This window comes from Nannobrachium achirus (assembly GCF_963921795.1).
Source record: "Nannobrachium achirus genome assembly, chromosome: 9".
Lineage (NCBI taxonomy): Eukaryota > Metazoa > Chordata > Actinopteri > Myctophiformes > Myctophidae > Nannobrachium > Nannobrachium achirus.
In genome coordinates, this window is record NC_137818.1 from 48680205 (window position 1) to 48707445 (window position 27241).

The following is a 27241-nucleotide window of genomic DNA, read 5'->3' on the forward strand; positions in this document are numbered from 1 at the left end:
TCAAGCCTTTAGGTTTGGTTTCGGGGTCAGGCTTGGAGTTATGTGCCGAAAACACCAATCTACAAGCTCTCTTTTAGGGTTAGGGATAGAAATGGCAAAATAGCAATCATAAAATTGCCATCCTAAAAAGTTGATGTCCTCACAAGTTTAGTAATACGACGTGGGTGTGTTTCTCTCCATCTCTCTCTCTCTCTCTCTCTCTCTCTCTCTCTCTTTTCCTTGCAGCTCAACGAGTTATTCAGAAAGTCAGAGGTGCAGAAAGACTTCATGAGCGTCCGCGTCCGCAACCTGGCGCCAAGCAACTCCATCCTGGCGTTCGTGGAGGCCCATTTCAAACCAGGTGAGAAGCTTTTAAGAGCAGAGGAACAGCTTTTAGCAGCGTGGCTAATGAAAAAACGAAACAAAGGCATTAGCTATAAGTTTGGGGAAACCAAATTACCATAAGCGTCACTTTTAAGTGTTTAAGTGAGGGGGGGTTTCCGGTGGGGAGGGGTTTCGCATCGTCAGTCAGCAGTATTGTTTTTAATTATCTCATAATCGTGCAAGGCATTTTGCTCGATTTCCCTTTTTTCCAATTACATTTTGTTTTTCTGTGACAATTGACTTGGCGTGAAAGGGGAAAAACAGAAAAACATCAACATATTTTGCTCGCTGCGTCCTCAGAGAGATGTTTGTTATTCGTGGGAGCAAGCAGAGCTTCCATAAGCCTCTTGTCCCTCCACCACACCGTGCTGCTAGGCTTTTTGTCTTATATCTTTCCCCGCCACGGCGCGTTTAGACGCCTCTCACCTCCCTGGGGGGGGACGGATGAGCTCCTCCACTCTGTACCTCATAAACCCCCACCACCATCAGAGGTACTTATAAGTACTGTCAGTAGTATTACTACTACTTAGATATGTTTGGGCTTAGTCGAAAATAGCTAATCTACAGGTTCAACGTGACATCTCGGGATGAGCTTGTAGATCATCTTTTTTCAAAAGATTTCAACACATTTTTAAAAAATTGGAAAATGTGTGAAATTCTTCATAATGACATTTTGATGGCAACCCTTTTCTACTGTGACTCAAGTAAAAAAGTTTACAATTTTGAGGATTTTACTCGTATCAGAGTATTTCTGCGTTGTTGTTTTGTTGCTACTTTTACTCAAGTAAAACAGGTGAGTGCTGCACACTGCACCTCTTTACGAGCGTCGTTCAGCGCCCTTCATGCAGGGAGAGACAGACAGACAGACAGACAGACAGACAGAGAGACAGACAGACAGACAGACAGACAGAGAGAGAGAGAGATAGAGAGACTGGGTAAGGTACGTCACAGACAGACAGGTGCTGTTAAGAGCCTCTCCTCCGTGGCCAGTAAAGCACACCATCTGCGCTGAATGTTATGAGGACAATTCATCTGGAATAAAAAAAGAGAAGAAAGTGGTGGGAGGCGGGTGGAGGACATGCGGGCCCCTGGGGGCCCTCTCCTCTCTGCTCGTCACATCACACACGGCTCCCTCATGTATAACGCTGTTGTTGTTGTGTTGAGATGTTACGAGAGCCCTTTTCTCCCTCTTACAGGGGGAGGGGAGGGGGGGGGGGGGGGGGGGGGGTTAATATGGACCTCCGAGCATCTTGCATTGTAATGCATCCAACTAAAGCAGTCATTCTCAACCTCTTTAATTTCAAGGACACCCACAGTTTGATATGCGCACAGATGCCTCTGATCTAGGTTACAATTATTATTCTCTCCAAGCTACAGGTCCTCAGTGGTAATGTAATTTGAGTGTGGACAAATGGAACCAAAATGCTCCTGTTTTTGGTTCCGTTTGTACACACTCAGAGTTACAGACCTTTAAGGGTCCATTTGCTGGGGAGGTGGGTGTAGGTGGGGACTTCCTGCATTCCCCTCAAGAACCCATGGGGTTATTATTTTTTTTAGGGGACTGCCCATAAGTCCGAAGGTTCATTAGTCCAAAGGTTCATTAGTCTGAATTTAGTTAGGGTTACTGAGGTTAAGGTTAGGGTTAGAGTTAGGCATAGTATTTTTAACAAATTCGGACTAATGAACCTTCGGACCAATGCCATGGCACCTTTTTTTAAGCGTGTTCTTACAGTATATTGTTGGAGAGCGGTCTTGGAGAGTGGTCCTTGGTGGGGGTCCAGACTCGTAGCAGGAACCTGTGTGGTAAAGCTGTGGCCTTGCTTTACTGTGTGTTCCAGACACCAAGAACACGGTGGAGGACATTGAAGGAGCGCTGCTGAAGCAAATGAAGGCCTCAAAGGACAGCAGCATCGCCATCAAGAAGCCCGAGGAGGAGAACATTCGCTTCACAAACAACGGTAACAAACACATGGGGTGGAGGCGAGCGCCTACTGCTGGGAATTGCACGGCGGGTTAAGTTATTCATGAGCCGTTTTATCAAACATTTTATGGCTTGGGGGGAGGGGGTGTCCGAAGTTTTTTTTCATAGGGGCCCATATTTGGAGATATGAAAATAACGGCGTAGAGGCTGACTGCATCTCCTGTTATTCTCCACTTTGTTGGACCATAACAAAGTCCCATAAAAATGCGTCGTGTTCAACAATTCTGTTTAACTACGGTGCAATATCTCATTTGCGCTGTGAACAAAACAAAAACAATTCATCCTTTTTTTTTTACCCCCTCTCTCCGGCACTTTACACATGCATGCACCGCATCGCTGTTATGTTTAGTCAGTCCAGAAAATTGTCTTTAGTTCAAACGGAAGTGTAGCCAAATGTAACAAAGTGAGTGTTTTCTCTCTCCGTTCTTTTGCAAAGTAAAGCTCCGCTTCATCATACAAGGCTGTCGCACAAAAGTAGTGAAAACAGCCGATCTACAAGCACACAACGCCTCGCAGTGCTTGTAGATCGGCTGTTTTCACTAGTTTAAATCATTTTTAAAATGCAAAATGCAAAACAAATGGTTTTGGACATACAAGGTTTTCACCCGACAACGCCGTCTTTCCCTCCCTCCCTCTCTCTCTCTCTCTCTCTCTCTCTCTGGACCAAGGTCTCTCCACCGTCCCATACTTCACCACCACGGCGTCCTCCGTCACCACCCAGACGGCGGCGGTCCCTCCCACCACCACCACCACCCCCACCCCCACCAGCACCACCCGGCGGGCCACCTCCTCCCCGTACGTGACCCGCCGCCCGGCCGGCACCACCCGCCGCCTGCACCCCGGCGGCAGGCGGACCACCACCGCCCCGCCCCCCGTCACCACGCCGCTCCCCAGCACCACCCTGACTCCGCCCACCACCACCACCATGGCCCCCGTCGCCACCGCCAGGACCGCCAGGCCGGCAGCCGCCGGCAAGCCGCTCGCCCCCAGGCCGTGCGACTCGCACCCCTGCCTCCACGGGGGCACGTGCGAGGACAGCGACGGCGACTTCAGCTGCAACTGCCCTGCGGGCCGCGGCGGCTCCGTGTGCGAGAAAGGTGAGTGGGGGGTGCTGTAGTTAGTCAAACAGGGTTCCCACGGTCATGAAATTCCTGGAAATATTTTGAAATTAGAAAAATATTTTTCCAGTACTGGAAAAGTTTTGGAATTGATCAAGTGTCCTGGAAGGTCCTGGAAAAAATAGCAATGCATTGTCTTTGGTTATTGATTTTGTTAATACCTCTGAAATGACAAATTAAACAACAAATTGTCAAATATTAGTGGCGGAAATTGTGAAAATAGCAGATCTACATGCTCACAACGTAGATCTGCTATTTTTACAATAGAAACGTGTTATACAAAATTCCTCAACTTATTGAGCTGAATTATTGTTATATAGTCCTGGAAATTGGGTTAAATATTCTGGAAAAGTTTTGGAATATTTTGGAAATTAATTGGTAAAAAATTGTGGAACTGGGAACCCTGTCAAACAAATCGATTGTATCGATTATACAACATTATTGATGCTCGATAATGTATAATTAAATAAACATTTTACATTTAGCTTTTTTTTTCATAAAAGAAATGTAAATAGCGAAAACTTGTTTTTATTAAAAAAAAGGTAATTTAGAGTTAAACAAATTATAATAAAAAAAAAAAAAAAGCTTCTCGATTATTAATCAAAAGAATAATCGCTAAACTACTGTCAGATCATCGAATTTCAGCTTCCCACCCCCGCCCCCCCAAAAAAATCCAGGAGGTCACTCTCAGTCGCGTTGCTTCTGCACTCTAACTTTTTCTTTTGTTAGTACCCGAATCTCATCTCTTCTCCTTTATTCAAAAGCAGCGATCCGCTCCTCTCACTTACCCGAACTCATTCCGAACTCTGGATGTTCTAATCTACAGTGGCGACTCGCGCCGCGGCGTCTCCCACTTTGAATCGATTTCCTGGGAACTTCTGAGGAGGCCTTAGATGTGTTTGACCCAGACAGACGCGGTGCTTCTCCCTCACCAAACTCCCCAAAAAACTCCATCAGGGACTCACAGACTCCGCAAACACCTCCAAATTGAACCAGCCTCTGAGCCGTTTTGCATAACGTCGCTGGCAGGCCGAAAACCTTGTATCTCCATATTTCAACTTTCAATTGAAATATGGTTGACATAAGTCTGTCCGTTGGTTTTATAACTATTGAGCCAATAAAAAGTATTAACCCATTTAGGCCTAGGATTATTGAATGATTTAACCAGTGAAAAATACCAGATATACAAGCTCACAGCTGTGAGCTTGTAGATCTGCTATTTTTGAAAAAGTCGTGAAAATGTGTGCAAATCTTTGACTATATGTATTTTCAAAGCGAACATTTGTAACTCAAATTTTGCTTCTGGGTGGTCCCTGGAACTAAATATGCCCCGCATATTGTAGGGTTTTTCAAAAAACCTTAGAAGGATTCAAAAGACACTTATAGAATCGGGTCAAAATTCAAATTTTCACGATTCTTCAAGCTCACTGTGAGCTTGTATATCTGCTATTTTGCAATAGTTAAAGCACAAAATAATGATACACAATAATGTGTACCCGTTCTGAATGGGTTTTAATAAGAGGCTTGTGACTAAATAATAGCTACATTGGATCCGTCGGATTGTAGATTCTTTTTTTTTCCTCATTTCCTGACAAGGAGCAGATTTGGACGTACAAGGTTTCCACCCGACAGCGACAGACGCATCATCCATTCAACATTTCTATAAGAGCCCATAATTCAGCCAGACGCTATGGGAGCCCTATTCATACCGTCTGCCTCTTATTTCTTTGTTGTTGTTTTTGTGCTCTCTCTCTCTCTCTCTCTCTCTCTCTCTCTCTCTCTCTCTCTCTCTCTCTCCCTCTCCATGTCCCTCTTCTTTCGGACCATCCCTCACCACTCCTGAGTTTTGGGACATGGAACGGTCTCTCACAGCTGCGTCTTAGGATAATTGACACTAATTGCCTTGATGGGGGGATTAGCTGGTGAGAACCAGTATGTGTTTAGCGTTAGAGTGGCTAAATGAAATATCGGGCGCGGTGCGCAGCGCAGCCAGCCCTCCCCGAGATCAATCAAGTCATTAAAAGCGAAGGGTAAGTCATCAGCGGTCCATTCTACCCCTCTGAGAGACGCAGCGCTGGGAGAAGTACTCCCGTTCTTTAAGTCAAGTAAAAGTAGCAGTGCTTCGTTGAGTAAAGTACAAAAGTATTGGCGTCAAAATATACCTACAGTATCAAGCAGGCCCGGTGCTATGGGGGGGGCTTGCTGGGGCATTGCACCCTCAGTTGCAAGTTGTGCCCCCTCAGTTTATATTCTATGTAAAGTCAAGAAAATATCAAAAACAACACAAATATTGGCTGAATATTATTATTGTCATAGAGATTACAATAACAGTATTGAAACTCAGTTGACCCTTATAATAATTATCAGATTATTATTATCCACAGCTGGTGCAGCAGCGCAACTCCTGTCTAATCCGCAAATTTAAAATCACCTAAGCCACAGTGCAGTAGCAGTTGCTGTTATTTCAGCTCCCAAAATCTGGCAAAATAAACTATATTTACCTCTGAGATGTAGTGAAGTAAATCATAATGTATTTCAAATATTGAATTACTTCAGTCAAATAAAAGTACTGTAAAATTTAAAATACCGCAAGTACAATTCTTGAGTAAATCGTCTCTGTCGGGTGGAATCCTCATATGCCCAAAAACTGCTTCTTTTCAGGATTCAAATTCAAAAACCAAAAAAGTAGCAGATCTACAAGCTCAAAACGCATCGCGGCTCTGCTTCATTTGATGCTTTGTGTGACACGGTAGTGTGATCAAGTCGGGCGCGACGAAATGTACGGAGTTATTTTCCACCACTGCTCATCAGCATTCTATTCTCCCCTCTGAGCGGAGCGGAGCGCACACAGAGAGCCACACAGGGGGACAGACTGACACCGGCAGGCGGACAGAGACACAGACGCGCTGAGAATAAAGCTGCCCAAGAGAGAAAATGGATGATAATGATCATAATTGTTGACTGGCTGGAAAAATGAAACAAAATGGTTTATGTGCGCGTGTGTGTGTGGTGGTGCATGTGCTGTATGCATACTAAGGGTCCATCCATCCATCTTCAACCGCTTATCCGGAATCGGATCGCGGGGGTAACAGTTCCAACTGGGATTTCCAGAGTTTCCTATTCTGAGCAACTTCCCCCACTCCTTCCGGGAGCATACCGAGGTGTTCCCAGGCCAGTGTGGAGATATAATCCTTCCATCTGGTCTTTGGTCTGCCACAACTTCTCCTCCCAGTGGGACGTGCATTGAGGACCTTCCTAGGAAGGTGCTCGGGAGGCGTCCTTACTAGATGCCCGAACCACCTAATCTGACTCCTTTCCAAGTGTAGGAGCAGCGGTTCTACTCCCAATTTCTCACCCTATCTCTAAGGGAGATATCAGCCACCTGTCTGAGAAAACTCATTTTGTCCGCTTGTACCCGAGACCTTATACCTTCGGTCATGACCCACATTTGGTGCAACAGTTGTTCGAGCTAATCGATTTAATCGATTTAAAAGAAATGTAGATAATTTTATAAAACAGGTGATTAATAATCAATCCTTATTTTGAGAATGTCATTATAGGCAGAAACGTTTCAACATATTTCTAAAATAAAATATCACTTAACACCTGGAGTGCCTAACACGTTCCCACACATGCTAGCGATTCCCCCCGTGATGTGCCGCGGAAAGGGATGGATCTCGAAACACAGGCCTGTTACATACTCCATAACAGTACCCGGTATCAATAAGCTTTGGGCTTATCAAGCCTGTTATCGAGCATATAGCGTTCCATATAGCGTTCCGTTCCATGACATCATGTTTAAACGACAAGAGGTGATCAAGACATTATTACAGTACTATTCCTAATATAAAGCCATTTAACACTTATTGCACATTAATGAATGGTTGTTTTAATGATAGGCAACATATTTTTTACTTTGGTTAATTGTCATCTTCATAGATGGTGGTCAGACACAAACTCACAGTCTCAACAACTGGCCAATAATAAAAGATACCAGTTGTGTTCAGAATTTGTCGTCTCACGTCTCTCCACAAAATGTTAGAAAACGCTCAATAGTGGGCTCGATAAAAGCCCGGCTCAATAAGCAGGATCGATAAGGTGCTCATTATCAGTAAAAAATGAATGAGCTCCATCCCTAAACACTAATGCATACAGTATGTGTATGTGTTCGGGACACACCAATGTGCAGCGTTGACTTCAGGCTCTCTGCGTTTTGTTTTCCAGTCATTAACTACTTCATCCCGTCGTTTGGCGGTAAGTCCTACCTGGCCTTCAACACCATGAAGGCCTACCACACCGCCCGCATCGCCATGGAGTTCCGGGCGTCCGAGATGACCGGCATCCTGCTCTACAACGGCCAGGAGGGCAAGAAGGACTTCCTCTCTCTGGCTCTCATCAACGGCAAAGTGGAGCTCAGGTGAGACGCTGGCTGGCATTGCTGGACTGCACCAATATGCAGGGTTCCCACGGTCATGAAATTCCTGGAAATATTTTGAAATTTTAAAAATATTTTTCCAGTACTGGAAAAGTTTTGAAATTGATCAAGGGTCCTGGAAGGTCCTGGAAAAAATAGTTATGCATTGTCTTTGGTTATTGATTTTGTTAATACCTCTGAAATGACAAATTAAACATTGGCCAAATTGTCAAATATTAGAGTCAGAAATTTTGAAAATAGCAGATCTACATGCTCACAACGCCTCGCGTTGCGAGGCGTTGTGAGCATGTAGATCGACTATTTTCACAATAAAACAGTGTTATACAAAATTCCTCTACTCTTAGTGCTCGTCAGGATTCAAATATCATTATTTCGGGGGTTGAGAACCACTGGCATACACTACCTGTCTTTGGGCATTGCGCATAGGAGTAAACGACTCGTTATTGAGCTGAATTATTGTTATATAGTCCTGGAAATCGGGTTAAATATTCTGGAAAGGTTCTGGAAAAGTTTTGGAAATGAATTGGGAAAGATGTGTGGGAACCCTGAATGTGGCTCTTGGATAGGTTTTGGAGGGTTTGATTGAATGTCTCAAGCGCTGATGTGGTTTTCAATTGCAGACGCAACTTAGGAACATATGAAAACAGACTCGTTTCAGTATACTGTGTTGAGTAGGAGTTACAATTTCCAAGGTGGCATTACAAATTACAAAAAATACTGTATATATTTTTTGAATTTCAAATAGATACAACAGACCAGCCTTATGTGGTACAGGCTCTTTCTCAGTAAGGGGCCCCTTACACATTGTATTTAACACAAATAAGAATGCAGTGGACAAATGAGAGATTTACAGTCGGTACACAATCTGCCTTGGGCAAATCCCCATAGCCTTCTTCTCCGTGTTAGGGCTTTGCTTTCATTCGGGGAGACTTATCATTTTAATGCCCCCCCATAATCCAACCATAGTTACACTAACGCAGATCGAAATCTAAAGTAAATTGAAGGAGAACATTAGTCGGCAGTGCTTTAAATGAGGCAGTGAGTCAATCCTAGCGGTGCCACGGTCAGATTACCTCTCGCTGCTTTGCGGATCCAGGATGGGGAGAAGAACTCATTACGCTCGGTAGGTAATTGGTCTCAGCTCAATAATGGTGCATGTGTGGGTGCACAGGCACACAAAAAAAAGCTCTTTTCAATGAAGATCTGGCCTTGCACTCACCAGCACTCCGTCAGATTGAATATTAATTCACTAAATTTTATTAACAAGAGGACATGCGCTGTGTATTGTAAAAAACCCCTACCTCCTTTCCTGTCTTTCTCTACTCCTTTTCTCATGGAAAAGAAAGAAAATACATTGCCCACACTCTTTTTTTAATTATCATTATTAATAAGTGAGTCGGTCCTTTTTTCTTTTCTTTATTGAGCCAGATAGTAGGAAAGCATAGTGGGAGACAGACAGTAGGAGAGCTGGACAGATAGACAATGTAATAGAGCAGGGTTCCCCAATTAGTTTTCCCCTAGGGCCAAATTATGTCTAGGGTACCAAGCCGAGGGCCACAACAGTGCGGGGGGCGGCGGCGGCGTTCCTGCTACTCCAGCGACAGTTCAGATATCGTCGTTGTCGGTTGAAAATCTTGTATGTCCAAAACCGTTCGTTTTGCATTTAGCATTTTAAAAATGACTTAAACTAGTGAAAACAGCCGATCTACAAGCACACAACGCCTCGCACTGCGAGGCGTTGTGTGCTTGTAGATCTGCTGTTTTCACTACTTTTGTGCGACGGCCTTGTTTGATGAAGCAGAGCTTTACCTTGCGAAAGAACGTACACATTTTGAGATACGGGTTTTCCACCCGACAATGACGATATACTAGTGTTGTTGCTGCTCTTATACCACCATTATTACTGGGGTTGGTGGGGGCCTGACAGTAGCCCCCCGCGGGCCGCAAATGGCCCGCGGGCCGCCTATTGGGGAACCCTGTAGTAGAGATACTCAAATACTGTAGGTCTTAAGAGAGGATAGATTTGAACTCTTGCCTTAAGGGCACTTCCAGGGTCTAATATCATATTCAACTCAATTCTTTATTTCAGAACCAGGGGACGTCCATAGCACAAAAAAAAACAGCACAATAAAATAAACAAGGCATACCAAAGAGAATAATTATAATAATTTCCGCTAAATTATCCACGTTTATTGTTTATTGTTTATTGAATGGATCCCCGTTAGCTGACCCCGGGGCAACAGCTAATCATCCTTGGGTCCATATAAAATACATACAAATATATAAAAAAAACATTAAAATACATAATCAAGATTTCGGTCATGTGGTTAGCTGCAACATGTGTGTCTTTAACACAATGGAAGCCAAGGTTTCTAACATTTCTAGCTGTTGCTGCTGCCGTCGTTCACTTACGCTTTAATTTTGAAGAGCCTCGGAAGCTTCGTGCGTGTGCACGTGAGTGTCCACTGACGATTGAGGAAGATAATCCATTTGTTTACAAACGATCGCGAAACTAAAATCAAAACCGGGGCTGACCATCGCGGTAAAGTGTCGCCGTGAAAACAGGCAGATCTCTGCTTCCCTGGCGTTCTTTGCACCTTATTCATAGATAAAACTGTTTTTATGTTTCAGCCTAGAATGGAAGTGTATGCAGCCTAGAGCCTAGGGTTTTACTCTTACCTAACAGGCAGAAGCTACTCTGTTAATCTAGCTGACTTTGAGTCAAACAAACACAACATCTGCTCTGGTATTCCACAGGGCTCGATTCTTGGTCCTTTATTATTCTCCCTCTATATACTGCCGCTGGGAGAACTTATTTCCGCTCACGGTGTGAATTTCCATTTCTATGCTGATGACACCCAGTTGTACCTTTCGGTGGCTCCGGATGACCCCTGTGCTCTAGACCCATTGCTGACGTGTGTGTCTAGCATAAAATGCTGGATGAGTGAGAACTTTCTCAAGCTAAATGAGGACAAGACAGAAGTTCTCATAATAGGTTCTACTGCCCAGAGAGAATCAATAATAAGTAGACTTGGTAACCTGGCTAAAGAAAGTAACACCTCTGTAAAGAACCTGGGGGTGATCATTGATGCTGAATTAAATTTTAATACACACATTAATCATGTCACGAAGATTGCCTTCTTTCACCTTAGAAATATTGCGCGAATTAGAGCCTATCTGTCGCTGAACGATGCAAAAACGCTGATCCACGCTTTTGTTTTCTCTCGGCTTGATTACTGCAATGCACTTCTCTCCGGTCTGCCAAAGAAATCAACTGACAGACTACAACTTGTTCAAAATGCAGCAGCCAGAGTTTTAACTAAAACTAAGATAAGAGAACATATTACTCCAGTTTTAGCGTCGCTACACTGGCTCCCGGTTGTTTTTAGGATTGATTTTAAAATTCTTTTACTTGTTTATAAAGCTCTAAATGGTCTGGCACCTTCGTACCTCTATGACTGCCTGCATAGATATGTTCCAACCCGCCCACTCAGGTCCTCTAGTGCAGACCTACTTGAGGCGCCAACAATGACATATAAAAAATATGGTGAAGCAGCTTTCTGCTTCTATGGACCGACAGCTTGGAATAAACTCCCACTACACCTAAGACAGGCAGCCTCGGTGGATAGCTTTAAAGCACAGCTCAAGACCTATTTCTTTACTCTTGCTTTTAGCTGAATGTTTAAATCCCTGTGCTGCTACTGACGTCCGCACTGCTCTGAAATTGTTCTTCAATGTTTTATGTTTTTATTTTTCTGCTTTATTGTAATCATTTTAATTATTTCTTTTTATTATGTATTTTTTATTTTATTTTACTTTTCTCTGTTAAGCACTTGTGCTTCATTTTATGCTCTGTAAAGCACTTTGAGCTGCATTTCATGTCATGAAAGGTGCTATACAAATAAAGTTTTATTATTATTATTATTATTATTTTGTTTCTCTGCGAGCCACGGTATGACGTATGGACCAGGGTCTTTCACAGGGTACACAGGACGGATGCAGCTGCACGTAACCAAGTTAACCCTTTGTCTCGTTGAGGGACGAGACAACTTAGTTTTGGCACAGTGACATCCAGTGGCCGTATCTCGTTACTGAACGAGTTTGGCCCCCAAGTTGTTAAAGCATTCTTGAAATTTATTTTGTGTGAGATTAATTTTTGTTGGTAACAAGTACCAGAATGATATTGATCGATAAATAACTGTGTTTTTGATTGGTTCTTGGGGCAGGAAGTGTTTAATGATCACGGCTGGCATTCCTGGTGTAATAATTGTGTGTGTTGCTTGACTTTAAAAACTGTCTGTAAAAAAATAATCTTGTGTAAAATAATGTTTCTGAAGAACATGAGGAGACTACAAAGCACTTTTTGGGGGGGCCAGACAGTAGCCCCCCACGGGCCGCCAATGGCCCGCGGGCCACCTATTGGGGAACCCTGCTGTACAGTATATGCAATATTAGTGTGTGTTGAACAACCGCTAATTGGCGTGTGATTGCCCACTCTTAATAACAACAAATTCATTCATTGTTTTCATACCCACAGGTTCAACACAGGTTCCGGTACGGGCACGCTGGTCAGCACGGCTACAATCAAGCCGGGCCGCTGGCATCAGCTGGTGGTGAGTCGCATTCGACGTTCAGCGACGCTGAGCGTGGACAACGAGCAGGCCATCCACGGAGAGAGCCCCCGCGGTACCGACGGACTCAACCTTGACACCGCCATGTTTGTCGGAGGAGTGACAGAAGACCTTGTACAGGAGTAAGACTCTCAGAAAAGTCTAATGACATCTAAAGTAGTACCCACTTTGGCATTAACGACTTGTGATTTTTGCAAGTCGACTCGACTCAGTAAAAAGTTGAGTTGAAGTCGACTTTATTGTTTGATGACGTCATCACATCACACACGACCCCCCCAATTATTTTGGGGGGTTCCCCAGATGATTAACTTAATGTGAAACATTGTTTTCTCACTCAACTGTAAACATACCAACATAAAGTTTAAGTGTATAGAGGGTATCTGCACATTTCTAAAGTGACAATTTAAGGACTTTTTAATACCTCTAAAATGGCAAATTAAACATTGTCCAAAGTTTCAAATATATAGAGGCAGAAATTGTGAAAATAGCCGATCTACATGCTGACAACGCCTCGCATTGCGAGGCGTTGCGAGGCCTCGCATTGCGAGGCGTTGTGAGCATATAGATCTGCTATTTTCACAATAGTAAGTATTTTTTTCAACTTCGACTTTTTCAACTTCGACTTTCTGGTGGGAGTCGACTTGTGTAATGAAGTCGACTGTGTCGACTTGTCGACTTTTTCGTTAATGCCCTTGTACCCACATTTCTTTATGGGGGTGATATCAGGCAACGTTCATGCTTAACGCTAGTGATCATAGCACGTGAGAAACTCCACCAAAACACTGTGTTTTTGCAATCAAATGCATCCTTATAAAACCTTGTTTGTTCCTGCTCGTCCTTGAAGCACCACCGGTACTTTGTAGTATTTCGTCACTGTCGGGCTGAAACCTTGTATCTCCAAGTTTCAAAATTGTACGTTTTTTCGCAAAGTAAAGCCCTGCTTCATCAGACAAGGCCGTCGCACAAAAGTAGTGAAAACTGCAGATCTACAAGCATGCTTGTAGATCGCTTGTAGATCGGCTGTTTTCACTAGTTTAGTTCATTTTTTTAAAATGATATAAAAAACAAATGGTTTTGGACATACAAGGTTCCCACCCGACAACGACGATTTACTAGTTTTATATTGTGAGTACCTGCTGAATCGTCGTGCGTCGCTCCTCGAGGGCGGACGTGTCCAGAGTAGCTCTTCAGTTTCTTTCTTTCCTTTTTCTTTTTTTCTTCCCTTTACGTGTTTCTTTCCTCTGTGTGACCCTTCTTCACACGGACCAGACCTGGCATTGTCGGGGTGGTCTTTGTTTTTTATTTATTTTTGTGTTTAAGTGTTTTTATCCGTGTTCTATTTCTTTCATTGTTCTGACCGGCTGGTCAGCGACTGTGAACAATGGATCTCCAGGCCCAGCCTGTTTAGCGCGCGTTGTACCCGAACGGAGGCCCCGAACGGTGCCGTGTTTTTTTATCCTATAAAGGAGTGAGACGGGCCGTACACGGCTCTCGGTGCCGTGAATCGACCGGTGTGGGTCGTTGGATCCCGTGTGGGTCGTTGGATTCGATCCGTGACGGCCGATCTGGGCTGGAACAGCCCGGGAGGTTAGGACACAATCACCGCTGGGACTACTTTTACGCGCGGACTTGCGCGGATGTAGCAGTGTGTTTTTTCTTTTTTTTCTTTTAAAAAAAACGTGGAACTGGACTGTTACGAGGCACACGGTGCACGCTTGCGGTTCACGGGTGAACCATGGACTTGATCATTGTCACGGGAGACAAGGAACCGCGGAGCGAGGCGTTGTGGACGGAGGCGTTGTGGACGGATAGGACCGTCGTGACGCACGGGACACAGACGGCGCATGGATACGGACAACTACAGCCAGCACACGGAGGAGACGCTGACGCTCGCTTACAGTACAGTCGAGAGAAATTACTCTCACTCAAGGATCAATACTCTTTGCCCAGTATTGACATTATTCCCTACCTGAGGACTGGAGGTAGGAGGAAGACTACTAGGAGGAAGAGCAGTGGAACTCACAAAGGCAAAAAGCGAGCCCTGTGGAGGATCAAAAATCCCTCTAGCTCCCCTCCCCTCCCCCCCTCTTCTGCACAGCACTGTCTCCCTTCCATTGTCTTAGGGAATGTTAGATCAGTTCAGGATAGTGATAAAGCGGACGAACTAGTAACTCTCATGTTATCTCAGAGTGAATACAAAGATGCCAACATTATCTGTCTTACAGAATCATGGCTGAACAGTTCATGTCCAGATAATTCTATCTCTGTAGATGGTTTTTGTATGATAAGAGCAGATCGAGAGATAGTGAAAAATAATGGCAAAATGAAAAGAGCAGGAGGTTTACTTGTTTATTTTAGCAAGTCTTGGTGCAGGGAAGAACACGCCACAGTGAAAAAAGTGATTTGTAACCCAGACATCGAACTACTGGGGGTCGTTTTGAGACCAATTTATCTACCACGGGAATTCTCGTGCGTTGTCCTGCTGACCGTGTACTGTCCACCTTGTGGCAATGCAGCGGTAGCTAGGGACACTATTTTTTCAACTGTGGCCAGTTTTCAAACGCACTACCCTAGCTCCCTTATTCTGCTGAACGGGGACTTTAACCAGGTGAATGTTGCTAGGGGCCTGTCTGATTTCTCCCAGTTTGTCACTTGCAAAACAAGAGGTGAGAACACTCTTGATCTCCTGTATGCTAATGTTAGAAACGCATACAGTTGCGTCTCCCTTCCCCCTGTGTGTGGCTCTGATCACTTCATGGTGAAACTGGATCCCTCGTACCTTCCTGTTGTGAAGAGAGTGCTTCCATTCATCAGGGAGGTTCAGTGTTGGGCTGGGGAGGTGGAGGAGAGACTCAGATTTGATTTTGAAATGACAGACTGGGAATCTTTTTTCAGTGAACATGGGGATGATGTAGATAGCCTATGTCAGGTTATCACTGACTATATCCTATTCTGCGAGAAGGTGTGTGTTCCTACCAAGAAGGTTCGCTGCTTCTCTAACAACAAGCCGTGGATGACAAAAGAAATCATTCACCTCCTTAAGAGGAAAAGAGATCTGTTTCATGCAGGGGACTGGGAGGGCTTGAGGGTGGTGGTGGAGGAGCTTAAAACAGTCAAGGCTCAGGCAAAAGGGAGCTACAAAGCTAAGCTGGAGAACTCTCTGAGGGAGAACAATACGAGACAAGTGTGGGGTGGTTTCAGGAAGATCACAGGGTATGGCTCTGCCAACTCTACTGTGCCAGGCACGGAGGAGCTGGCAAACGAGATGAACCGTTTTTTCAATCGGTTTGACGGAGCTCCTGTTCATGTTCAACGAACAGCGGCTGGGCCAAACGGTGACCTCGGTTGCCGCCCTCTTTCTTCCCCTGCACCATCTCCCCCTCCCCCCCCCCCCACCCACCCTGATTCTCACCAACGAGCAAGTGAGGCGTCAACTCGGAAAAGTCAACACCAGGAAAGCGGCGGGACCTGACAACATCAGCTCTAAGGTGCTTAAGGCTTGCGCGGAGCAGCTCGCTGTCCCCCTTACGCATCTTTTCAACCTCTCCCTGAAGACGGGGAAGGTACCACAGCTGTGGAAGACCTCCTGCATTGTCCCGGTGCCTAAGAAGACCCGCCCCTCGGTCCTCAATGATTACAGACCAGTCGCCCTGACATCACAGGTCATGAAGGTCTTTGAACGGCTGGTTCTGAACCTCCTGAGACCGGCGGTCAGTGATCACCTGGACCCCCTTCAGTTTGCCTACCAGGCTGATATTGGGGTTGACGACGCCATCACCTTCATGCTCCATAAGGCTCTCACCCATCTGGAAGATCTGGGCAGCACAGTCAGAATTATGTTTTTTGACTTCTCCAGTGCTTTCAACACTATCCAACCGTCTCTGCTTGCGGAGAAGCTTACGCTGATGGGAGTGGACAAGGGCTTTGTGGCATGGATCACAGACTACCTTTCAGAAAGGCCACAGTCTGTGAGACTGCAGAGCTGTCGGTCTGATGTGCTGGTGAGCAACACGGGGGCCCCGCAAGGAACTGTGCTCTCACCCTTCCTGTTCACTCTCTATACATCGGACTTCCTCTTCAATTCCAAGACCTGTCATCTGCAGAAGTTCTCAGATGATACCGTGGTGGTCAGCAAGATCTCGGGTGACAACACGGCTGAGCACGATGGTGTGGTTAGGGACTTTGTGCAATGGAGCGAGGCTAACCATCTCAGGCTCAACGCAAGCAAGACCAAGGAGATGGTGGTGGACTTCCGCACCTCCAAGAGAGTCCCCCCGGTGCCAAGCACCATTAACGGTGAGGTGGTTGAGCTTGTGGATAACTACAAATTCCTCGGAGTACACCTGAATAGTTCACTGGACTGGTCGGACAATGCACAGGCGATTCACAGCAAGGGGAAAAGCAGGCTGTTCCTCCTGAGAAGACTGAGATCGTTTGGGGTGTGCAATAGGATGCTACAGATGTTCTATCAGTCTGTCATGGCAAGTGTCCTCTTTTTTGGTATAACATGTTGGGGTGGCAACAACAGAGCAGGTGACACGTTTAACCTAAACAGACTGGTGAAGAAAGCAGGCTCTGTCGTCGGGTCCTCTCTGCAGGGGGTGGAGGAAGTAACCAGTGTGCGCACAGCGAGGAAGCTGGATTCCATCTTGGAGAACTCCTCCCACCCCCTCCATCTAGAGATCACCAGTTACTGGAGTAAGAGAGGAAACGACCGCTTTACCTACCCAGGACGGAGATGTGAGAGATTAGGAAAATCTTTTGTACCGGCTGCCCTTAAGCTGTACAACGAGACACATAACGGACGCTTGAAAAGGTCTCCCTTCCTAACTTAGACTGACGGAACCTTTGCTGTATTGACATTGACCTCTAAGGAACTATTGCTGTATTGACTTTGACCCAAAAGGACCGTCCAGGAAGAGTGCTCATGTGCGTCTTGCGGTGACACGCTTCCTAGTTTCTTCTTTTTTCGCACTGATTTTTTTTGACTTTGCACTATTAGTTTGTGTTGGTAGTTTCTGAGTATTTTTGCTTTGTTTAACAATGACAGTGAGATACTTGTTTGCACTAACTAGCATTGACTGCTATGGTCTTTTTTTGCAAGACACTTTATGTATATATACTTATATATTATTCGCCCCCTCTATTGATGCACCTTCTCTTTATTGGTACTGTACTGCTCTTTTTTTTTTGTTCTCTTGTTTCTTTCCCTCTTATCTATTTTTTCTTACGTCTCTGTAACTTTGTAAATAACTGTATACTGCTGTGCTACTACTGGACAACTGAATTTCCCCCTTGGGATAATAAAGGTATCTATCTATCTATGGATTTATCTCCTACCGGACTCCTAATGGGCCGATTGTGTCTCCCGTCCAGCGTGAAGGAGAGGACCTCGGTGGGGACGGGCCTGGTGGGCTGCATCCGTCTGCTGGACGTCAACAACCGCCTCTACAACCTGCAGGAGAGCCAGGGAGACGTGCTGTTCGGCAGCGGCGTGGGCGAGTGCGGCAACAACCCCTGCATGCCCAACCCCTGCAAGAACGGAGCCACCTGCCAGGTGAAGGAGGCCGAGATGTTCCACTGCAAGTGTACCAGCAGCTTCTGGGGTGAGTTTTTACCTCCTGCTGCCCCGCGTGGCTGTTCGACATGACAACCAGGACAGACGTGTATGTATACTGTACAGTTTATGCAACTAGCCCTTACCCGTTCAAAGATATGAGCTCCGAAATGATGTGCAGTGTGTGGATTATGGGATGTGCACTGTGCACTCAGTATATGAGGGATGGAAAGTAACTTTAACTGGTGCTTGCATGCTAATATGTAGGAGCATCAATGTAAGAAATACCCGTTCCATTTAACGGCTACAGAGATACTGTGTACCGATCTGCATGATTTTGGACAACATCTGTAACAGGGCCAGAACCCCCCCCCCCGCCCGCCCGCCCGCCTGCCCGCCTGCACACACCACACTCCCCCCCGTGTGTGTGTGTGTGTGTGTGTGTGTGTGGGTTTGTGTGTGATTGTGCATGGCCTGAACAACAGCGCCCCTCCCTTAACATGTGTGGTCACAAAAGGTACTGTAGGCTAAATAGATATAGATACACCATAAAAATGCTATTATACAGCATACGATTTGTGAAAGTGACAAACGGGCTTCACAGTTATGTCAGGTGTGTTCATATGCTGATGGTGATGCGATTTCAGATCAATTGCTCCAGCCACCGAGGAGAAACGCTGTTTCATACAGACAGACACTCACTCACTCACTCAGACAGACATTCGCAAAATTATAGTATAGATGTTAGTGCGTGTTGAACAACCGCTAATTTGGCGTGTGATTGCCCACTCTCAGGCCTAGAATTATTGAATGCTTTAACCGGTGAAAAATAGCAGATATACAACACCGAGTGCCGCGCTGCGAGCTTGTAGATCTGCTATTTTTGGAAAAAGTCGTGAAAATGTGTGCAAATCTTTGAATATGTGTATTTTTTTAAAGCGAGCGTTTGTAACTCAAATTTTGCTTCTGGGGGGTCCCTGGAACTAGATATTTTGAGATGGGGGTCCGTGGCCAAATACATATCATTTTGGGGGTCCTTCACATGAAAAAAGTTTGAGAACCACTGACATGGTAGTCTCTCAAGAACAGACCAACTGAGCTCCATTTAAGTGAAAAGGACCCTTTCTTTGACGATGGCTGGCCAGATTGCTGACATAGAAATATGGGTTTTTCAAAAAATCTTTCTTTCTGCTGCCCGCATGGCTGTCGGGGACAAACCTTACATCCCAGGCACGTGCACACATAGACATCTAATGGGGCGAGAGGCCCTGCCCTTTGACCCGTCTGTAAAAAGTGCCCTCTCCAGACCATGAATGCAGTTTTCACTATGGTGATGCCATCCCTGAAGGCAGCATTCAAAAGAATTACCTTGTCCAAACTCTCCTGAACTTGAATGCAGCATCTTATGTTGAAAGAATTGCCCTCTCTGTGTAGAAATCCATGACGTTACGCCACATCTCCAGTATTGACTTTATTATGCTTAGTTTAACGTGATATCAAGTACCGAAAATAGCCAACCTCCAAGCTCTAGGAGGTCTACTATTTTCTATATTTTCAGCCCCTGACTCTCTAACATTCTCTTCACGTCCCTGTTACATCCAAATTGCCAATATACAAGCTCATGATACATCTCCATCGCATTGTGAGCTTGTATATTTTCGCTATTTTTGAGAATGTATTTAATTACTTTAAATACATTCTCAAAAATAGCGAAAATAGAATTCTGCGTGAAAATGTATTTCTATGGGTTTTATAGATATTCAACTGATGAAATGCGTTAACAAGAGGAACAGAAAATGTTATCCGAGCAGAGTGCCAAACTTAATAATTAGAAGTAAAAGGAGCTAGATAAGGAGGCAGTGTTGTTGAGGATAATTGAAATAAATACTTTTGATTATGATTGTGATTATGTCTTTAGAGAAGATCATTTATCATTATCCGTACAGTGATTAGTGACAAAAGGTCATCTAAGGACAAGTGCTGTGTTAAGCTCAGTCTGAGTTGAGAGCCTAATTTCTTGCCAACACTGCATGTAAAGCAATTTCGAGATCAAGATACAACATTGATTCCAAAGTTAACTTTAAGTAAGAAGCAAACGTTATGTGATTTGAATCTAATCTGAATCGGTATATTCAACCAAGTCTATACAATACGTGTGCACTGTACAAATTACTGGCCTAACGCTGTGGTGTCCTGTGCTGCAACCAACACACCACTGCTAATACCCATTACCTCCCAGTTTCTATCTGCAAGCCCACAAGTTTGTAGATGGGCCTTTTTGGCATGCTACAGACCTTGTCGCCTTGATCAAAACTAAAGGCCAGTTCACTTCACCTGCACCACCTGAAGCGCACGTCAATCCATAGTAAATCCATAGTTCTACCACTTTTTGTGGTCACATGTTCAGATACTGGATTCTGATTGGCTTAAAACAGTGGTAAATCAGTCAACAACCTTGAGTTGGCTCATGGACCCCGCCCACTGTTGTGTTGCAAGTTACAACTGTGTTTTCTTTCATTTATATGGTAGAAGTGGTAGAAAAGCAATTTACCATTCGAGGGTCGCCTCGTGCCACAACCCTGAAACAGTGGTAAATCAGCCAACAACCCACTCCCTCTCATGGTAAATGGCTTACTCAATACATAGTCCATAGCACCAGCTGGAAGCGTCACGCCACCTATGCTTGCTGCAGGGAGAACACCATGAGAACGCACACAGTGTGTGGGACATCAAGTTGCCTGGGACAGGCCGCGCGTCTAGCACCGCCAGTGCGGGGTTTATACAAAGGCAATAATGGGGGCGTCTGTTTTGATGTGTGCCATACGTAGCCGGTCTGTTTTAGCCTTCAGTATAGTCAGTTCCACACTGGGAGAGACTAAACTTTGCTGCAGCAAACATGAAAGAGGCTTAGACCAAAGCTCAGTGCACTGGCCTTCACCCCCCCCCACACACACACACACCTCCTGTCGTTCCCTCCACCTCCACAGTTCACCAGCTTGCGGCTAATAAGCGACTCCGGGAGAGAGTGTAGTTGAGTGTAGCCACCATTAGAACCCAGCCAAGCGTGGAAAACCTTCTTTGCTTTCGCTGCGGCGCAGTGCCTCACTGACTGCAGAAAACGTCCACAGCCAAGACGTGAGGCAGAGCCAGAGAAAGAAAACTTTCTCGGGGAGCTGGGAAAAAATACGCTCGGTTTGCAGAAAAAAACTTTGATATATCTGGGGTTTCATGTTTGTTAACATTGGGCCTCATTCATCAAGCACTTAAGACCAAAAATACGATCATATTTTGTTCTTACCGGCATTTAGGATGATTCTCAAGTTGGGGGTCAAATTCATCATTGTATTTTGGTCTTGGATTTGTGCTGGAAATACGATGGAAAATACACCACCTCCGACCATGGTGTAAATCTTTGCTTATATTTAGGATGCTTTTTTCGGTCTGGAAATAAGCCATCAGCCCACGGTGCATATTTAGAATGCTTTTTTCTTCATGCAAAATCAATTTTAAATTGTGCCAAACATCAAATAAAATATTTATTAGTCCATTCTGCCCAACATGTGCCAACACATGTATTTAAAAAATAAAAGAATATGTCAATTGTCAAACAATTACATATTCAGTCGTGGATTAGCGGTCACTGAGTTTGTAACCAAATGGACCCGCCGATGGGGGACCACTCATGCACCGCATGATGACTGCCCGCACTCGTCCATTTGGTTTCATTTTAAAGAGTTAAGGATCTATAAAGGCCCAAGGGTCTGTTTGGTTACCAACTCTCCTTCATTTAGCAGGAGACCACCAGACCACTTGTAACCCCCAGCACAGCACTGTGGTCCCTGGACCACTGGTTGAGACCCACTGCACTACCTAGGCCTATACTGTATTTGCCACTAGCCTATATTCTTACCTCTGATGAAGAATAGCAGTGTTTCACTTTGTGGATATTTCCACATAATTTTTTAGTGTATTATTCCGTGATGGATTGAACCTTGTAAACCACTTTATTCTATTATAGTCTACATTAGACAGTGATGGGCAGTAGCGAGCTACAAGTAGCGACGCTACATAGCTTAACTACATTTTTCAGTAGCGTCACGGTAGCGCCGCTCGTTTTGAACCAAATAGCTTTTAGCGTAGCGGAGCTATTTTTAGACACCAGTAGTGACGTAGCGTCCACCAAACGCTACACGTTACTAATAAAGGTTGTGCGCAAAAAAGAAAAGAAGAAATCCCAGGAGAAAAGCCATGGTACAGCCTGTGCACAGTGCACATGAATCACAGCTCGTTTTATACTTCATAGTACAGCGGTGTCATTTGCAAAAAGGACAGATCTACAAGCTATCAACGCGTCTCGGCTCGGCAGGGTGTTCGCTTGAAGATCTACCCTTCTTTTAGTTCCATGGCTCCTCCCCAATAGCAAGAAGTCACTGCTCTCTGTCTGTCAGTGTCTGCACCGGTGCACTCACTGCACACAGAGAGAGACACGGAGAGACGGAGGGATATGGAACTAAACATACACAGTGAAACTAAAGTTGTTTGCAACGTTTGCAATGTTAGAACTTCACTCGTTATAACTTTAACCAAATGCGGGTGAAACAGTGAAGGGGACACCGCGCCGCATGATAGAGTGCAAGGAACGTCGGACTCGGACTGGACATACCTCGCATATCGATCAAAAACAACCATTCGCACCTCGTTTAAAAAGCGTGCCTCAACGACGTGAATTAACATAAGAATGAGCCATCGGCTGGATGCATGTCTGATCCATTGTGTGACCTGCTAAATTAGTGCTAAAGGTTCTGTTCTGTCTAAAGCAGAGATGGAAAAAGTACTCACAATTTGTACTTAGTAAAAGTATCAATACTTCGCTGTAGATGTAGGCCTACCCCATTACAAGCGAATGTCCAGAATTCAAAATGTACTTGAGTCAAAGTATGAAAGTATTGGCATCAAAATGTAGGTCTACTTAAAGTACCAAAACTAAAAGTAGGCTACTAAATGTTTGAAAATAGCCAAGGAAGGTATAAAATAGGGCTAAAGTGGAATAATGTAGTCTATATTTTACAATATAATCTTTCATAGCTGTAAAGTAACTAGTAACTAAAGTGTTCAAATAATTGTAGTAGAGTAAAAGTACAATATTTGGATTTGAGATGTAGTGAGTAGAAGTAAAAGTACTGAAAACTTGAAATACTCAAGTAAAGTACAGATACCTCAAAATTGTACTTAGTGTAAGTAGGCCTACAGTAAATCTACTTTACTTTACACCACTGGTCCGAAGTAGTCATAGTAGAACGTTACACTCAACTCACCATTTATCTGCACTACAGTACAAAATGAATTGTAGGCCTATAACATGAATCAATTCAAATGAGAATGTTACTATACTTACTAAGTAACTGACTGACTGACTTGACTGTCTGTCTGTTTATCAGCATAAAGATTATCCATCCATCTTATCAGCTGTTTCGACAGCACACAGATCAGGGCACTCTTTTGTCCACAGCTAAATGACAGTGAAGTGGCAATTTAAGGACCTTTTAGACATTTTTAATACCTAAAAAATACAAATAAAATACCAAAAGTTAGCAACTATAAAAACTGGTCAAACATTGGCCAATTTGACAATATAGTGAAAGAGGCACAACTTGTGAAAATGGCAGATCTACAAGCTCGAAACGCCTTGTGTTCCGAGGTGTTGTGAGCTTGTAGATCTGCTATTTTCACAATAAATCGGTGGAACAGAGTGAAACTAAATGTAATGCCTCAACTCCTAATTCCAATTGCTTGTCAGGGTGGGGTCCCAAATTCAAATAGGATTTTTTGGGGGGGTCACAGCCTGAAAAGGTACACATTTAATTTAAAAAAGTAAATGAAAGGATGAAACAAAAAGCTAGACATGAGGGCTTTTTTCCAGTTTTATAATAATCAATTGAACTGAGCATTTTTTGCCTGACTATTTGTTTGGTGGAAAGTTGCACTTGATCATGAAGTTGATTAAAAAAAAAAAAAAAAAATAGCTTTGTTGTAGTTAGCTACTTTTGCCGTGTAGCTTGTAGCTTGCTTTGCTACATTTTCTGTGGGTAGCTTCGTTGTAGCTTAAGCTATATTTCATCAAGAGTAGCTTGTAGCTTAGCTTACTACATTTTCCAAGTAGCTTGCCCATCACTGACATTAGAGCATTACGTTCAGCATCCATTTTGTAATCTGCGGGATCAGAACAGTTTTAATTCATATCCTATGTTGTCAATGTGATGCCGATATGTTTTTCTTTCCTTTTTTTCCTTTGTTTTTTGACGAGACAAGTTGAAGTTTTTATATGCAGCAAGTCCAAGTTCAAGTTCCTCTGCTGGCGAGAAGGTGGGGGGCGTCGCGACCCTCCACTGATTAGGCTTTAATTTATAATAGACTAGGCTACTGTATGCCTATTGATCACATCAACACATAACGCTACACACAAAAGCAAAATAACTCTTACCTTCGGTCTGATAAGAATACATGTGGCTTTACAGGACAGTGTTGAAATATTAATTTAAAAAAAGAATTTCCCCTCAGTATATACATACATACATACATAGGATAAATAATCAATAAAGCTCGCGACCTGGTCTGGTCCATATTGGAAAGCAGTGCGTGTCACAGCTCATACTGTATATTCCTTCAACATTATCTTTTTGGCAATGTTCAGTAGAAAAGGATTATAATATCCATCCCATGTTTATTATTTTGTGATTGAGGACTAATCGTAGCCTTGTAAATGTGCCGATCTATAGAGAAGAAAAAATAGGCAGCCTATTCTTTTTTTTTTCTCTCTCTCTCTTTTTTTTTTTTTTTTTTTTTTTTTTTGACAAGACACAATTAAGTTCAACAGTATAGCCAAGTTTAAGTTGTGATTAATTTCTAGTAGCCTATAGTGTGAAGAGCAGAAAGTGCTTAGTCATGCTCTCTCTACCATATATGGTCCTGCCGTAAGTACTATGGAAGCTGCTCTCTCGTTTTTACCCTTGTTTTTGCACTTAAATTTACGTCCAAATTCATCATGACATACACCTGTGGATAAGCACAAAATGGGATATACACACTGCTTGATGAATTTGACTGACGTTTGGACTTACTGAAATTTAAGATGAAATTTAAGGAAAAAAATACACCCTATTTACGACCAGATTGATGAATGAGGCCCATTGTGTTTACACGCAGAATCAGAGACTGAAACATTTTTCTGTCAGTGGCCTTGGACAGAAAGCAAGCAGCGTGCTTTTATGATGACATTGGATGAAATATGTACTGTGTAGTGTATGCTCCACATCAGTGGTTCCCAACCTGTGGACCGGGGGCCCACTGTGGCCCAACGTGTTACAGTTAAATAGGATCTTCAAGTATACTATGTACTATGCCCCACCATGAATTTCAAACTTTTCATTTTTTTGGTCTTCCCAGTGTCTCTTCCAGCCCCCAAAAAACCCATTCATTAACTCTAAGCCTTGCCTTTCATTTCAGTGATTTTCTGAATGGGCGTGTCTGAACGGTACTCTTTTGAAATCGTCCCCATGCTATGTCACAGGGGGCTCATTTCCTATTGGGCCCCCTCGAGAAGGGAGCGGTACTTTTTGGGAGGCTATATTCTATTGAGAGTATTATATGAGGTGGAAACATGAGCTAATGTGGTACTAAAATTTTAACGATACAGAGACTCTACATGGTTCTCATCGTGATTCTCTAATATTTTCTGTATCGTTCTAATTTTAGTCCAAAGACAGCACACCTTTGCCAACAAAGTGCATTTGGTATTGCATATGAAACGGCTTAGAATTAGAGACGGGCAGAACATGACATTTCTATATCTGAGTGGTTGTTAAGGCTAAAACCTGTATAAAACGGTATTATGTACCAATATTTATATAAAATATATATTTTGAAAAGCATGGTGGGGCCCTTTAAAATGCCCACCTACTGTATCTGAGCACTTAAGTGGCTTCTTTGAGATATTCAAGTGGGTCCTGATCCGGGAAGGTTGTGAACCGCTGGTCTATGGCCATGAACAGAAAGCGGCCTGCTTTAATGATGACACTGGATGAAATATGGACTGTATGCTCTACATACAAGCCACCAGGGACGGGACAAGGGAGCAGCCTTGATAGTGAAAATGAGACTAGCCCCACTGGGGGAACACTTAAGTCAATCATTCTGTCATTCTGGCAGACTGGACACGATTGCTTAACGGTTCAAAGTCAAGTTTATGTGCACGGCCCTTAATCACTGCTCAAATCTCAAAGGGGTTTTACAGGCCTATGTTTAACAAAAGAAGCAAAACAACACCCCCTCTCCTTGGACCCTCAATCGGGTGGGAAAAAAACTCCTAAGAACAAGCCCTATGATGGGAAACCAAGAGGACGGACAAGTGTGCAATAGGGGGAGAGAGTGTGATATACAGTACCAAACAATGCAAAACTAACAAAAGAACAAAACAATCAGTTGTCCATACTAGTAAAGTGATAGTAGTACTGTAGTACTTTGTATTTTTATTGTGTATCTTGTATCTCTGCAACTGAAGGGTACTATATAAATAACGTTCATTCATTCATAGTAACAAATTATACACGGTAGTATAAGTAGACCGGTGTCCAGCCTAGTATCAAAAGTAACTTTTGTTTAATTGAAAAAGTTAACACTGTATGACTTTAAATTAACATTTCAAAAGAGTAAATTCCACAAGGCAGTTGCTATAAAATATTCTGACCTGGATCAGTTGCTTTGGGGTGGGGTGCAAAGAAGAGACAGAAAAGGTAAAGTAGAAGAGCTTCACCGGGCAAATAAAGACACGAAGAGTCGGGATTAGGAGAGCGGGAGCAAACGCAAAGAGAGGAGAGGATACTCGGAACGGAGCAGGGGAGAGAGAGAGAGAGAGAGAGAGAGAGAGACACGGATGAAAGACAGCCTCCGAAGGAGATCAAGCCAGAGCGAGGGAGAGCCCTCAGAACTCAGCGGGGAGAGGTTCATTAGCGTGCCCCCACCCCGCCTTTGCCACACGCACCCTCCCCACTGCTAAGGTAATGACGGCTGAATCCTCCTGACGGGTGGGTGGGCAGAGTTCAGGACCGTGGACCAGCGCACTGTAAACTCTCCCGCCGTCGCCGTTGGCCCAGAAACGGC

The 27241-nt window shown here is 44.0% G+C and overlaps 1 protein-coding gene across 2 annotated transcripts in view; it reads left to right on the plus strand.

Annotated features, from left to right (window-relative positions):
- The window catches only part of agrn (agrin), a 295737-nt gene that overhangs the window by 222492 nt on the left and 46004 nt on the right, over positions 1-27241 (plus strand). For both annotated transcript variants that reach the window (XM_080733225.1, XM_080733226.1), the window contains exons 20-25: positions 226-340; positions 2202-2321; positions 3013-3441; positions 7687-7879; positions 12435-12650; positions 17905-18134. In XM_080733225.1, coding sequence (XP_080589351.1) covers positions 226-340; positions 2202-2321; positions 3013-3441; positions 7687-7879; positions 12435-12650; positions 17905-18134 — 1303 coding nt within the window. The remainder of the gene's footprint in view (positions 1-225; positions 341-2201; positions 2322-3012; positions 3442-7686; positions 7880-12434; positions 12651-17904; positions 18135-27241) is intronic.